Raw genomic sequence first — 14134 nt, 5'->3', positions numbered from 1 at the left:
GTTCTGAATACATCATGGACACGGGTAAAGAATGTAATTGTAAGCTTTATTTTATATTGGGACATTACACAAGCCTCCAGGACTTCACAAACAACACACGAAATATTAAAGTGTAATATTCCATACAGCGCAGCACGTTGTATAACACAGTCAACCCGAAAAACCTTAATAAGAATAAGTGAAATGGACGCTGTCCCTTTAACTTATGCGGTAATATGGTGAATCGCGAACAGGAACTGCTGGCACAAATATTTCCTAAACCTCTGGTTATGTCTGTACATGCAGCATGATTCAGAAAAGAAACCCGACACTGCGGAGAGGGACTGGGAGCACACGGTGAACAAGCAGGCCAGCAAAGAGAAGTCGCTGCAACTGAAACCTGTAGCGCGCTTGTAGTATTGGTACAGTATTCCACTTAGGAAACTTTCGGGGATAAACGTGTGCAGTGTTGTACAAGGGGTTAAAGACAAGGTAAATGTAGTTTTGTTTAGACACAGTGTTTCGTTACCCGGGAAAACCCACGCCTGTGCACTTTGTAATAGAAGAAGAAAAAAAAATTGAAACACAATTTACATATTTGCCAAGACACCGGGAAATCACTCGACTGGCATGGGGGAAACGTGACCCCGACCCCTTTGAACCGCAAGACTGTAACGAGGAGAAATCAATCGGTTGTCTGTACCTAACGTCTAACTTCACATTGCACAGCGCTCAGGTAAATTCCAATCTCAACGCATTCTGTAAACTCTATGATGTCGGCGTGATGCATGTTATTAAGGTAAATGCTATTTCATGATAAGGATTTTTATATTGATGTGTATACAGTGTTTAGATAAGAGCGTGCATTATGCATATATAACTTAAAACTAACACCACAGTAACAGAACGAAGGTGTAATATCTGGATTTACAGTACATTAATTGTTATTGTGTGTAGGTACTGATTTAGCTTAATATGTGATTTACACATACAAAGGTAATCTGCAGTTTCTAACGCGAGGTTTAACGTTTGGTATTTCATTATGCATTATCAAAAAGTTTTGTACAGTAGATGTTCTTATATTTTAAAATGCAACTGTGCTTGCCGCAAATACAAAAATGTATCCTGCAGCGATCCGACCAACATCGCAGTGTACCGTACGGAGAGCAACTGAGTAAATGATACTTTATTATTCAAAATGTTATTAAAAGAATTATTAGACACAGGGTTGACTTTGTACTGTATATATATTAAGAAAGTGTCAAATTAAAGTTTGGAATTGAATACATTTTCTGGTCACATAAATAGCACTCTATTTTCTGTTTGCCCTGATTTCCTGTGAATCTGCCGTGCTGCCCAGACGTTCTCCTCTGTGTTTTACACAATCTCTACTTGTTCGTGTGGTTCTGCCATTGTGGTTTGCGCGACTAATAGTGCTTGCCATTTGTTTGTGCAACAGTATGATGATGGTACAGATGCATTTTTTTTTTTTTTTAATAGCATTACTAGTAATAGCATTTTGGACACGCTGCTACTGCAAGTACTGCAAAGTACTGCATTGAAAAGCTCAGAAAGTTATCATTGAAGGTAGGAATGTCAGAAAAGTATTTTCTACCAGGGTTAACTTTATGGATCATTAACATGTAAGCACTTTAACCCTTTCAATCCATGTACTTGATTGTCTGCATTGTCACACTTCAATAGCACCAAAATGATTTGGTTAAATATTTGCTGGTTTTGTATTCACGTTAGCTTATGCAACCCATGTGCGAGCTGCAAATCCTCTATGCAATTAGTTTCCTTTTCTTACATTTCCAAAGGTTAATTATTTCTCTGGATACAATTAAAAATCCATTGATCTATTTATTTTTATTTAGCCCTGGGTTTGAGATTAAGTGGCAGAGAGTTTGTATAGATAATAATTCTGTGCAACGCAGGTTACCAGAACATCACAGCTACTGTGAAATGAAGTGTCTCGCACCACTGGAATTCCCATGTTCTGTATACGATTAGAATGGGTTGAACTTGATGAGACATCGCGCCATCTAGACTGGTACAGGTGCACAAGATTTGCATTGAACTGTACTGTGCATGCTCTTCACTTATGTAGGTACCTGTTCAGTGTTGGCACAGTTCCCTGCCAGTGCATTTAGTCAGCTATTTTTAAAAAGTTTCAGTTATCCCCTGCAGCAATTAATTAGTCTAACTAAATATATTAGCATCTATTCAATTGATTAAAATATTATTGCACACTTTTAAAGACCCACTAAAGTGACTGACATGCATGGTAAGACAGGGCTCCAGACTGCAACTAAAACATTTTTTGGCAACTGTTTTTTTTTTTAGGGGGGGGGGGGGGGGGTAGGGGCCATTGAAGAATGGTTTGCAAATATCAAAAATGTTGTTGTTATATTTTAAGTAGTTGAATATGGTAAGAACCAACCATTTTTTTTGGCCTTGCAGTCATTGGTTCCAAAGGCGAAAAGTTTGTCTGGAGCCATGTTAGAGATCTAATCAGCAGTGCTTGATATGCAGTGATTAGACCCGTACAGACCTGTGTCACTCTACTGCACGCTAAGCTTCCACTTTCCCATGCTGTCCCCATACTGGTACCATCCCTTAGGGAAAATGCTGCTCTTCCTGTCTGTTTCACTTCCGGAGAAAGGCCTGAGGATCTGCTTTCTCCTAAAACTATTATCAGAGAAACAAAAGGGGACAAGCAAGATATATTTCAGAAACCCGAGCAGTTAAAGAGAAATAAATAAAATAGAAAAAAATACAATCCAAGATGACAAAACACAGTTTATTATATTTCTGTATATTGTGGAATATACACTCGCAATGTAATAAAGCAGGCCAGTTTTCACATGTGCAGCTCAAATGTATTTCTCTTTCCAGTTTCTGACATTTATCTCGTTTGAAATATGTCTTGTTTCTCGCATAGCTGTTTAGAAGAAACGTTTGAGACAAATACCCAATTCAAATGAGAAGTGAAGTGAAATGGACATACCATGCTTTACTATTGCTCCCAAGGTGTCTTACAGTGCTTTACCTTGCAAGTCTGTGATTAACCGTCCATGTGTTTTCCACGATTCCACTGAGTTTTTTCTCCTCTTTTCGACACTTCGCAATGCTTTTACTATGTCACACACCCCTGCGTGTGTATTTTTTTTACACATTTGTACGTTCCACTCAAAAGTTCTCCAATACACTGTTTTCTTTGGTGGGAATCTGTTGGAGAAGAGTTCACAAGCTTGTTCCACAACAATTCATCGTAAGTCATAATAAAGTGTGGTAATTTCAATATGTAATTAACACTTGTTAAAATTCATGGGAAGTGCTTGGTTTCCCATAACAAGTTGATGCAATACCAAACTGCTGGAAGATAAACCAACAACAGGACATTGTTTGTACTGAGTCAGTATTTCAGTGGCAGCCGGGTTAGTTGGGTGCCTGATGTTGATGGGGTTAATGTGTTGTACCAGCTGTACACCTCTGCGGTTAACGTTGAATATTTGTTTAAAAGGAACATCAGTAGATTGGCAGTTATGCTGTTTCCATTGTACATATCATTTTATGTAGACCTGGTTTTCATTGTCTCTGGTTTGAGTTTCCTAACGTCTTAAAGAAATCCTTAATCCTTCCGATTCCCTGCCTTGCTCTTTGATGTGAGTTCCCATTGTGGGGTTGCCGTTTAGACAATGCAGCCAGCATATCTGTGGATCAACTGTGACAATGGCAGGAGGGGTAAAGAAGAGGAGAAGTGGAGGTATCAAAGTCTGGCTTATTATTACTGGGGCTTGGTGATTCTGTGCTGGGGAGTGCAAGCTTTTGTGGGTCATTTTGTTCATTCTATTCAAAGTTGTTTGCAGAAAGCACCTGGGTCCTCATCATCAAAAGCCCTAGACAAAAAATTCTTTACTTTCTTTACTTTCATCAAAACAAATATAAAGGGAGCGGGTCATGGTTGCTGGTTTTGATAGAGTAGTACTGTTGCTGTGACAGGCTGCCCTTTCAAATCCTAATACAGTAATCTCTTTTTTACGTTGTATTTTGTGATGTTACTAAAGCGAGATCAGTAAGTCATCAGTGGGATTAGTATAGAGGCAGGATTTAGGTCCACCATGATTTAGATTGTATTTCATAGTGTATTTTAGTAGTAATATTGAAATACAGTATAGCTTACTGTATTTAAATATTGATTTTGCATTGTAACCCTCTATTGCTCTGTGACCCTGTGGCAATGCGCCCCGCCCCTGTGTGTATTTGTGTGTTATGTGTTGTATGTTGCGTGTGTTAATGTTGGTGTATAGTCATTGGTACACGGGATATAAACGGGTCTGTGTTTCACGTGTATTTAAAAAGTGTAGATTTGTATTTAGGCACGAGGAGAGCACAAATCACTTCACGTGCTGGTTAAATGTAATATGTGAGCACGGGGTTGCACAGAATTAATTCACGTGCTGGGATTCAAGTGGATAATTAATTAGTAATTGAATCCCAGCACAACAGTATATATAGAGACACGTAGCATTCACTCAGGGTTAGGTGTTCGGTGAGTGGAGAACGAGTGTGGAGAAGGAGAAACTAAATAATAAGAAAGAACGTAAATATAAAGTGAATAACTGTCTCACTCACCGTGTTTGTTCGTCTGTCCTGCACCGTTTGTTTAGTGTTAGTCGTTTTGTATGTCTGTTTATTTTGGCGTAAGTGCCGTGTCCCGTGTTTTTGTGTTTAAAACCTTTTATTTTCTGTGCTGTTTTATTAAATGCTGAGCGAAACCATTCGCTCAGCTCCACCAAACTCCAAGTCTCTGTGTGTGTTACTTCCTGGCTCTGGTCTGACACCACCCACTCCGGCCGTCTTTGTGACAGACCCCTATAAGTCACCTTAGATAAAGGCGTCCGCCAAATAAATATAAATAATAATAATAATAATTATAAAATAGACCGCATACAACTTAAACATAAGATATACAGTTGGCCCAAAGGGATCACAATTAGAAAAAATGCCAGGGTCTTTTGTGTTACAACAAAGTGTTGTTCCGTAGATGGCTCCCTTCCACCTTTGGTCACCCAAATGAGGGAACCCTGTTTACCCAATGGGCTTCAGAGCTGTCCTTCACGGCCTATAGCGAGCTGGGGTTAAATGGGTGTAGGTTATTTTTCATTTCTTCTGTTAGAAAGCTTATGGGATGTGGCAGGTTAAGAAGTATACACAGTCTTTCAGGGATAACAGACTTTCTTTTCGAGTGTTGGTGTCTCATTTTGCCCTTTTGTCTGATAATCTCCAGGATAAACTCTGAAATGCATATATGTTTTTAATTAAATTTGGTCCAAAACCAATAACTTTCAGCTATGGCCAAAAGTTTTGCATCACCTAGAATTTTAGGATTGAGACATAATTAAAAAAGAAAAAAAATATATATGAACATAATGTAGATCTTTTATTTAGCATCATGTAATCAAAGAAACTATAAAATGATATTGAAAAAGTCGACCGGAAGCCGTAATAGTAGTACAGTATTTCATGTTAGATTTCGAAATCTATTTATTTATTTTTGTCAGTTTTTCGTTAAGTATATGGAAACCTACAAAGCGGTATGTAATTCAATATGTTAACATAACATTATTCAGCAGGTTTCATTCGACTTTATGCAGCAAAATGAGTTCATTGTAAAGGGGAAAACGTTTGGCCATAGCTGTATGTGCTTATTTTGGAGTTCTGCTACCTGTAAAGAGCCCAGCCGTTTAAGCAACACAAAGGGGAAGTTTGCTCAGGTCGAAAGGGAAATACCAGTATTTGCTAGAGGTTCAGCTGCACCCAGCTGCTAAATGGACATTTTCACTTTTCTTTCAGTTTAAAATATAATGCCCCCCATTCATTTGCACTGTACTCGTGGGCAGGCCCCCTATATGAGAAAGATTGTTTCTTGGCTGCAGATGTTCCTCTGAAAGTTTCCCTGACATGACTTACTGGTTTTTAACATTCTGTCCAGTGGAAACCGTGAAAACTGATTAAGTACTGTACTTCCTGGCCCAGCAGCTGTACTGCAGATCATGGCAGGGGAAATAATGCGCAAGCCTTTTGACAGAAGGATGAATTGCTATTTTAACTTTTTTCCCCACCACTTTAAGGCCATCAGTAATTACAATTTTATCCATTATCAAGTCATACAAAGAGGGCCATCATATTCATCCGTTGGATCGTGACCTTGAATGATATTGTATTTGGAACTTCACATCATTAGACCTCCTTCACTGTATTGTACACCCTAAAGCCCTCAATGAGCAGCAGACTCACCAATCCAAATTGAAATACATGCCAGTGGCAGCCTATATAAACCACCATTTGTCATCATAATTGAATGATAAGTTCATGTAAAACATTTACATCTGTCTGCATTTTTTATCCAGTGGGTTATTAGTGATTTTTGTTTTGTATCAAAAAACAAGGACTAGAAGGTTTTAAAGATGAACTGAACAGTTCACAATTATTGGACTCCTTGGATCAGAGTTTCTAGAAATGGTTTGAAAATGAGTCTCTCTGCTTCTTCCCTGGCCGCAGGATAGTGAAACAGAACCGGGACCAGCGATGCCGTCAACCGAGTGTTCCTCGACCATTGTGGGCAAAGGTGGCAAGATGACAGCAACGGTAAGCCACAAGGATGGTCACACTTCTATTGCATTGTTGTCATGTGGAAGATGCATAACTATGTGGACACATGTTACATTGAAAAATCAGTGGGTCAGCCTTCCAATGGAAGGTACTTTGCTAGAAAAGCTGTTTGATTAAACCCTTAGCTCCAGCTTGATACAGCCGCGGTAGGGGTTGTATGTTAGCACACTTGCTTGTTTTTCATATAGAGAAGTGCCTATGCTACAAGTGTTGAGATTTCTGCTGTTCAATAACAGTTTCTTATTCAGTGCTACAGAGGAGCAAAGGTCTTGTTTCCAGTGTATAAAGATTCAAATGGAAGTGTCTGTGAGTAGCTAATGGCACCCAGTGAGGAGTTTAAAAAGGTTTAAAAAGGTTCTGTAAAGACCCTCAAGGCCATCTTTGCAGCAACAAAGAACTTGAAACCCATCTTTGGGAATTAAGTACAGCATGTGTGTTAGTTCATACATGAATCAGAAATGTTTTTGTTAAGGGTGGAAACTATCAGCACTATCAACTACAAAGAGGTTTGTTTGGAAACCCTTTCTCTTGAGTAATGACTTATTTAATCAGTAAGGGGGAACAGGGGCAAGTTGTGACAATTTTTGGGAAAACATGAACGACTGCTGTGTGCATATGAGTCTGTAACTATGAAGGAAACATAACTTTCGTTTGCACAGACAATTTGACATGCCAGCCTAAGCTGAAAACATATGAAAAGCACTATCTCAGTTTTACGTTCATGCAGTTCAGATTGTAGAACTGTATTGTCAGATTTTTCGCACATACTTATATATATATATATATATATATATATATATATATATATGCTCTGAGCAAACTCTTAAACTCAGGGGAGACGTTCAGGAGGACATAAAGATGTTTCGGACTCTTGTAAGTGGATTGTTTGTGCACTGGGCTTGCAACGTATCCAGATGACTTTTTAATAATCAAGAAAATGACACAGACTCATTTAATTTGAAGTTTTAACGAATCAGAGTAGTATCAGTACTCCTTCGGTTTATTAAATGCTTAAAAATGGATTGTGTAGTTACAGACTACTTCCAATCCCAGTTGACATGCAGCCTGGGCGTTTCCAGTGCCTTTACTGGTTTAACTGCATTAATACTTCAATACAGTAATACAAATATGGTTATCATATATTTAGCTTTTAGGCTATAAAATGCAAAAAGCTAAAAACTCCCGCTAAATTCTAGAACATTCAAAATATATATATATATATATATATATATATATATATATATATATATATATATATATATATATCTCACTCTTTTAAGACTAAAACATAATTTCTATACCTTATAGCTATATGCATCAATATAAAAGAGATATTACATTCAAATATATGCTTACCAGTATATGGAAGTGTAGTGTAGGATATATTGAAAAATAAGAACTGTCTTCAAAAGGCAGAGACTTCTAAATTTGACCAAACAGCAATCAGTTTTTCAGAGACCCTCAGAGCATGGACCACGTCAGTTTGCAAGATCAAGTTTAATGGTATCAAATGGGGTCTTGCTCTGGGCTTATATAGGATTTCCCCTCCATTGAATACATCAGCAGTCCCAAGTAAATCTAATCATCACTCGGCCTTGACATTTCTTATCTTTAAGTTAATTATACATTCTAGAAGGATCTGGACAACTCCTTTTTCAAACTGATTGGATATAACTTCTTGCCAAAAAATATTGGAACATGATTTCATCACTCTTTTTCCAACTCCTCCTTTTTCTAAAAAGTCAGGTGGACCAAAGATCACAGAAACCTTGCTATAATATAATACAAATATATGTGTATATATGAGAGATGTTTTTAATATGTAACACTAGCTCTATTTGATTATATTAAGCTGGGTCAAAAAATATTAACCGGGGACCTCCTGGTTACAAGCCCATTTCTTTGCCCACTGGACCACACAACCTCATATGTCCATCTTAGCTGCATATTATGTTACCTTTTCAGTGTGTTGTCAATGGGCCAGTTTAACTTCATATACAAATGTGTGTTAACAAAGTTTGGGACAAAGACTGCATTTGAATAAGCATACAGTGGTCAGTTCAGTTAGTTTCATTTAAATGTAAGCTATAATAAACATGTTAAGTATAACCACCTTATTTAACTGAGCCATTCTCGGACTATACCTGACCTCTCTGTTTCTAAAAGTTGCCTGCTCAAGCAGGATTCAGACACCCTGTTTTCTTGCCAAAACTATTGTTTTGATTCATATGAAACACCATTGTAAGCACTTCTTCAAATTCACCGCATTAGTCAGTTTTCTCCCAAAGAAAGTCACTACTTATTAGATAAGAACTGATACTGGACACAACTCCTCTAATACGTGGAATGCTCGGTACGACTGCCAGGTTTTCTTATCATAGAAAGAGCTTGGATTCAAAACTGTGGACTACAAGTAAATCTCACTTTGACTACCAAAAAAAACCTTCCATATGTAGCACCGCTCTGCTTGCAAGCAGATAAGGGCAAGGCTATTTTTCTGTAGGTTTTTTGTGTACTAAAATTATTGAATACAGTTTACGCTTTATTTGTCTAATATTCCAACCTAACAGTTCCTGTTTTTTTATTGCAGTAAAACCTTTATATAAACTAAACATTTATATTCTTTAATTTAATGTATATTGTAATGTCTAAAATATTTGTTGTTTAGTTTTCTACTGAGTATACAGATCCTTTTGAAAGGAACATATACAGTATTATTATAATTATTGACAAAGAGTATATCATATTATTTCAATCAATACAGGTTAGTTTAAATCATCCAATTCATGTCTAATAACTCAGCACGTTCCGCCAGGCTCAGCTCGTACTGATTCTGCGAACACCACGACAGGCCTGTGCATCCAGCGTTTTACATCAGAGGTGTGGGCAGCCAGGGCCTTTCCTTGATACCTGAAAAAACTTAAATCTTGTTAGCTGGGCTCCCATTTCTACATTCCCATTCCCATCATTAATAAATTAAACTGTTTCTATCAAAGAGTCAGCCGCATATACCATTCACTCAAAAAAGGTGCTCGCACCTTGTACAAGGGAAGACAGGTTTTAGGGTCACTCCGTCACAGTATACATGTTGATGTTGGAAGTTAGCTCTTCAGTGATCAGACTGCTTGATGTAGCCGACCTGTGTAACAGCCAGCGCTGGTGGATAAGTATCTTTAGCCTCTTGAGTTAAGAGCTCAGAATCACCTCTTTGAAAGACCTGCATGTGGAAATGTGCACGCCCAGGGAACATTCTCTTCTCTGCACCTAATCCACTGCAGATGAACTGTTTCCATCAGGCATGCAACTCCTTCAGCCACCCCTCCCCCTACTGTCCCACTTCCTGTTCTTTCTCCCCTTTCCTCCCCCCTGAGCCTCTCCACTAGGAGTGAGGCCCCTTGCCTAATCCTTTTCCATGTGTTCCTAACTCCATTTTGCTGAATCAGCTACTTGAAAGACTGGTAGAGTGAGACATTGCCTTCACCTATGAACCCATATGAAACTGTAACCGTATATTTGTATATGCAGTAGTTAATATATTATAATACATATAATACATGTTGCTTACATGTAAGGACCTATATGTATATATGTATATGTCTTATATGTGTGTGTCATAAAATATATGTTTGGTACACACTTTCATGTCCAAATAACATATAACCCATTTGCTGTGTTGAAGTTTTGCATTTGAGGTACATAAATGTTCTTAGTGATTGTACCGTATTGTATTGTTCCTATGGCTGGTGTTCTTCTCTGTGATTCTCTTTGGGTTTGCCCCATGCTTTCACTCTACTGCTACACTTTCCAAAGTCTTTACCCTTACTGCACTAATTTATATTTAATAGGGGAGCCTTGAAGTTTATTTATATTGTCACTCAACCTGTCTTGCAGTAGAAAAATGTTGAAACAATGACAGCTTCAGCACTGGGACCATTCCAAAACATATTGCATTCCACAAGTCGAAATGTCATTGGCACGCTCAAGAATTTCTGATGTTCAAACTTCAGCTAACCCGCCACAACAAAAATCTGGGGCTTCTCATTAGTCTGATATTGCTGACATGTCATTTTGTTACAAACTTGCATGGAACGGCCCTCTGGAGGTTTGGAGAGCGATTGCATATTCTGCCCCTCTCTCCAAACCATGCAGGGTGCTATATGCGTTTAAACAATTCTGACAGCTTTGACTGGGAGCAGGCAACAAGTGAACTTCCAATTGAAATAATCATTTCCAGGGGTTATCAGTCAGACCTCGAAACAGGAGTGAGGACAATGCCCTTTTGCTGCACCCAAAATTCTTTCTGGGATGACAGACCAGAAGTGACAGCAGCCTTAAGGTTACATTTTCCCTTAACTAGGTGTGATGGGGTAGTCCCCGCCCCTGTGCATATTATATTATTATTATGTATTATTATTTGGCAGGAGGAGCGAGGTTACGTCACCCATTTTCTGTTAGTGTTTTGTTATTTTTAAAAAATACCTCATAAGAATGTGTCACTGTCAGCTACTAATTGTTTAACTAGCTGACAGTCATGCATCCTTATTAAACTTGTGCAGACTATGGCCGAGGGTAATAAGATAATTAATAGCTAGTTATCCGCTCTTCTATAATATAAAAGACCTGCAGTTTGGCTACACAGTTAGCGTGTGTTAGACTGAGTTGGAAAGAGGTGTGTTGCATGTAAACGAATGCTACTAACTGTGAAAGATCCTGGAAGTACTCGTGTCCTTTGTTTGTTTGTGTTTGTTTATTTTGGCCATCGTGCCGTTTTCTTTTGTTATTTCAAAGTTTGTTTATTTATTTTGTAAATATACACAGAGCGCAGCCAGCGGCTCATTCAACCCGCCAGTGCGTTGTTTGTTTATATTCATTTCCTGGTCTGACGTTATCCACCAGCCATCCTTTTCACACTAGGGTATTGACTTAAATGTGTTAAGCTGCTTACTGCAACACTCTTCAATTAATGGTTAAATCAACGCTTAAGTGGAAAACTAAGGAGGCATATCTACCAAGATGCTTTCTGCTGTGGAAATAATCCTCAGCTGATTAGTTTCCCTTTACGAGCAAAGTGTGGGAGACAGTTCCCAGTCAATGCAGTGTTGAATATACTCTGTCCATCCGGGTCAGGGTTATGGATTAATTAGAGTTGTGTGTGGAAGCCTGGCAGTGGCCCTGTCTGCTCTGTAGCTGTGTTTCCAATGCGTGTAATAAGCAGACAGCACCTGTTTAACTTTGCTGTACCGCACCATGGTGTGGTACGAGGGGCGTCAAATATGTAGATAAAGGTATTGAACTGTTTCAAAACCTCTCGAAGCAGATAGCTTTTATGAATGTAAGGCAGAGTTATATTCCCACATTTATCTTATTCCAGTTACTGTCAAATGCCCCTAACCAGCCAAACTAGCCTGTATAACAGGACGTTAGTCTTACAATGATGTTGTTTTGTAAACTATTTCCTAACAGTGGGAGCATGTTGCGACGTGCTAGAGCCGTACACAAAACAAACCAGATGTGCGTTTGGCTTGAATTGCTGCTAAACAAACTCTAAATGACTTTCTTTAGGTGCTGGCAGATCCTGCTGACAGTGGAACTCCTGAGCAATCCCCCTGGCTACTCATGCAGAGAGTATGGAATCTCTAACACTGCAGCACTTAATACCACATTGTTTGGATATATTGGTATAGGAACTATGTGCTTCAAATATACATTGCTTCTCTAGTCTCAGTGGAAACTCAGTGTCATCGAGATGTTATTGAAATTCTTATCTTATTCAAGTGCTCGATTGTTGCCATGATATCCGCAGACGTGGGGTGCGTAGGAGCAAGACTGTCGCCGTTCTGTTCTGTTTCAGTTAATTCCTCGGGCAGAGAAGACAATGTTTGCTGTAGAGCCTGGACTTCAGAGTCTGCTGTTGGTTTATCTGCTTTCTTCAACATGTTCAACAGAAATGCTTTCTGCTATTTGGCACCATCTTGGCTTAAATTCTCTTGAAATGTTCAGTCTTTCTTATCTCAGTTGTTTTCAGTTCGGCTTTATTCCAGCTGCAGGATACAGCAAGTTAAAAAACACAAATGTAATCATTACTGCAATTACAACATTAGACCACCTGGTGTCACTAAGCTAAAACCTCTCTCAAAGAAATCTATTCTGTGACACAATATTTTAAGAAGATAGCTGGCTCAAAAAAAACAAAACAATACTGTTAAGCGCCCAGCAGTATTGTAATAAGAAAACTTCCATGGGGACACTAGCAGTAGAAGTCTTTAGGATGCAGAGTAAAGCAGTTCGACAGCGTTACCCCCAGTCTTTAATTAACAGGTGTTAATAAGTTCATGAATGACTCGAGGGAACAGTTTGAAAACATGCCCCTTAGTGTATTTATTTTCTCGTTCTCTGACAGATTTTGCAGGTGTAGGGGTTAATGAAGGTTACACAGGCCTGCAGTATTAGTTCCTCGTTTCTAATCCACCCCTAGGGTGACCAGATGTCCCTGTTTAACCGAGACTGTCCCCTTTTCCCATAAAAGGTCCCTGTGTTCCCATATTTTTCCCCAAATCATAAAAAAGTCCCGGTTTCCCACAACGCCAAATAGCACTGCTTACGTTAATTATGTAAACAAAGGAATCATATTAAAATAGGTTACTATACAAAATTAAAAGTATGCTAAATGATAGAAATTAAGGGTAAAATCGCAATACATATGGTTATAACATATAGCTCGCTATGAATCGGGAGGGAAGGTGCAGCGGTTGTGCAGCACTCAGAGGTTGTTGTTTTTTGTTAGTTTAATGTTATTTTTTATCTATGTGTCCTGGTTCTCAGCTTTGGAAATCGGGGTCAACCTCTCCAACACTGCCCTTTCAGAGCTGCTGGCTCAAGTGCTGAAGAATAGGCTATCAAGGCTTAGGCACCTGGTGGAGACTTACTTAAGGATTTGACTTACTTTGCTTTACTTATTTTCTGCAGCACACAAAAGCTGCAGATTCTGTGCAGAGTCCAGTTTGGCTCTTTGAACTCAGATAAAATAATCAGCATAAAAAAAGGCTGAGTTACTGACCCCCTGAATCTCCACAGTGACCCCCGACTCCCTGCAGGGGGCTGCATTGTGACACATGACATGGTCATCCATGAGTGAAAAGAGCTGACGTTTTATTCCTTATTAACCCTGGAGGAACATGTTTCTGTGTAATCCATATGTGTGCATGGGTATCTATTTGGAATGCTTGCATATAGTGTAGTACATCACAATGAAACTGGTAAAGCTTAGTCAAGCAGAATAGTAAAGTGCGGGATAGTGTAACCCTTCAACACTGCAAAATGACTGCCAACTCACCACAGGAAAATGGACATTGATTCATTAACAGTGTGAACAGTGACAATCAGTTCAATTTGATTATTGTCGATGAAGATCGAGCAATGAATTTCAACTGAGCTCTGCAAACAAGCTTCTGAATGCAAAAAAGAAGGGAAACTGCAG

At 38.8% G+C, this 14134-nt stretch overlaps 1 protein-coding gene across 2 annotated transcripts in view; it reads left to right on the top strand.

Moving 5' to 3' along the window:
* The first annotated feature begins 251 nt into the window (after window positions 1-251).
* Window positions 252-14134, top strand: part of LOC117424752 (DNA (cytosine-5)-methyltransferase 3B-like) — a 38427-nt gene continuing 24544 nt past the window's right edge. Inside the window, exons 1-2 of one of the 2 annotated variants that reach the window (XM_058991033.1) lie at window positions 252-778; window positions 6547-6633. In XM_058991033.1, coding sequence (XP_058847016.1) covers window positions 764-778; window positions 6547-6633 — 102 coding nt within the window. In that variant the 5' untranslated portion in view covers window positions 252-763. The remainder of the gene's footprint in view (window positions 779-6546; window positions 6634-14134) is intronic. The other variant, XM_058991034.1, reaches the window with a different exon arrangement.

Source organism: Acipenser ruthenus, chromosome 18 (genome assembly GCF_902713425.1).
Source record: "Acipenser ruthenus chromosome 18, fAciRut3.2 maternal haplotype, whole genome shotgun sequence".
Classification (NCBI taxonomy): domain Eukaryota; kingdom Metazoa; phylum Chordata; class Actinopteri; order Acipenseriformes; family Acipenseridae; genus Acipenser; species Acipenser ruthenus.
The sequence above is the reverse complement of the archived record's forward strand: the minus strand, read 5'-3'. Positions and strand labels throughout refer to the sequence as shown.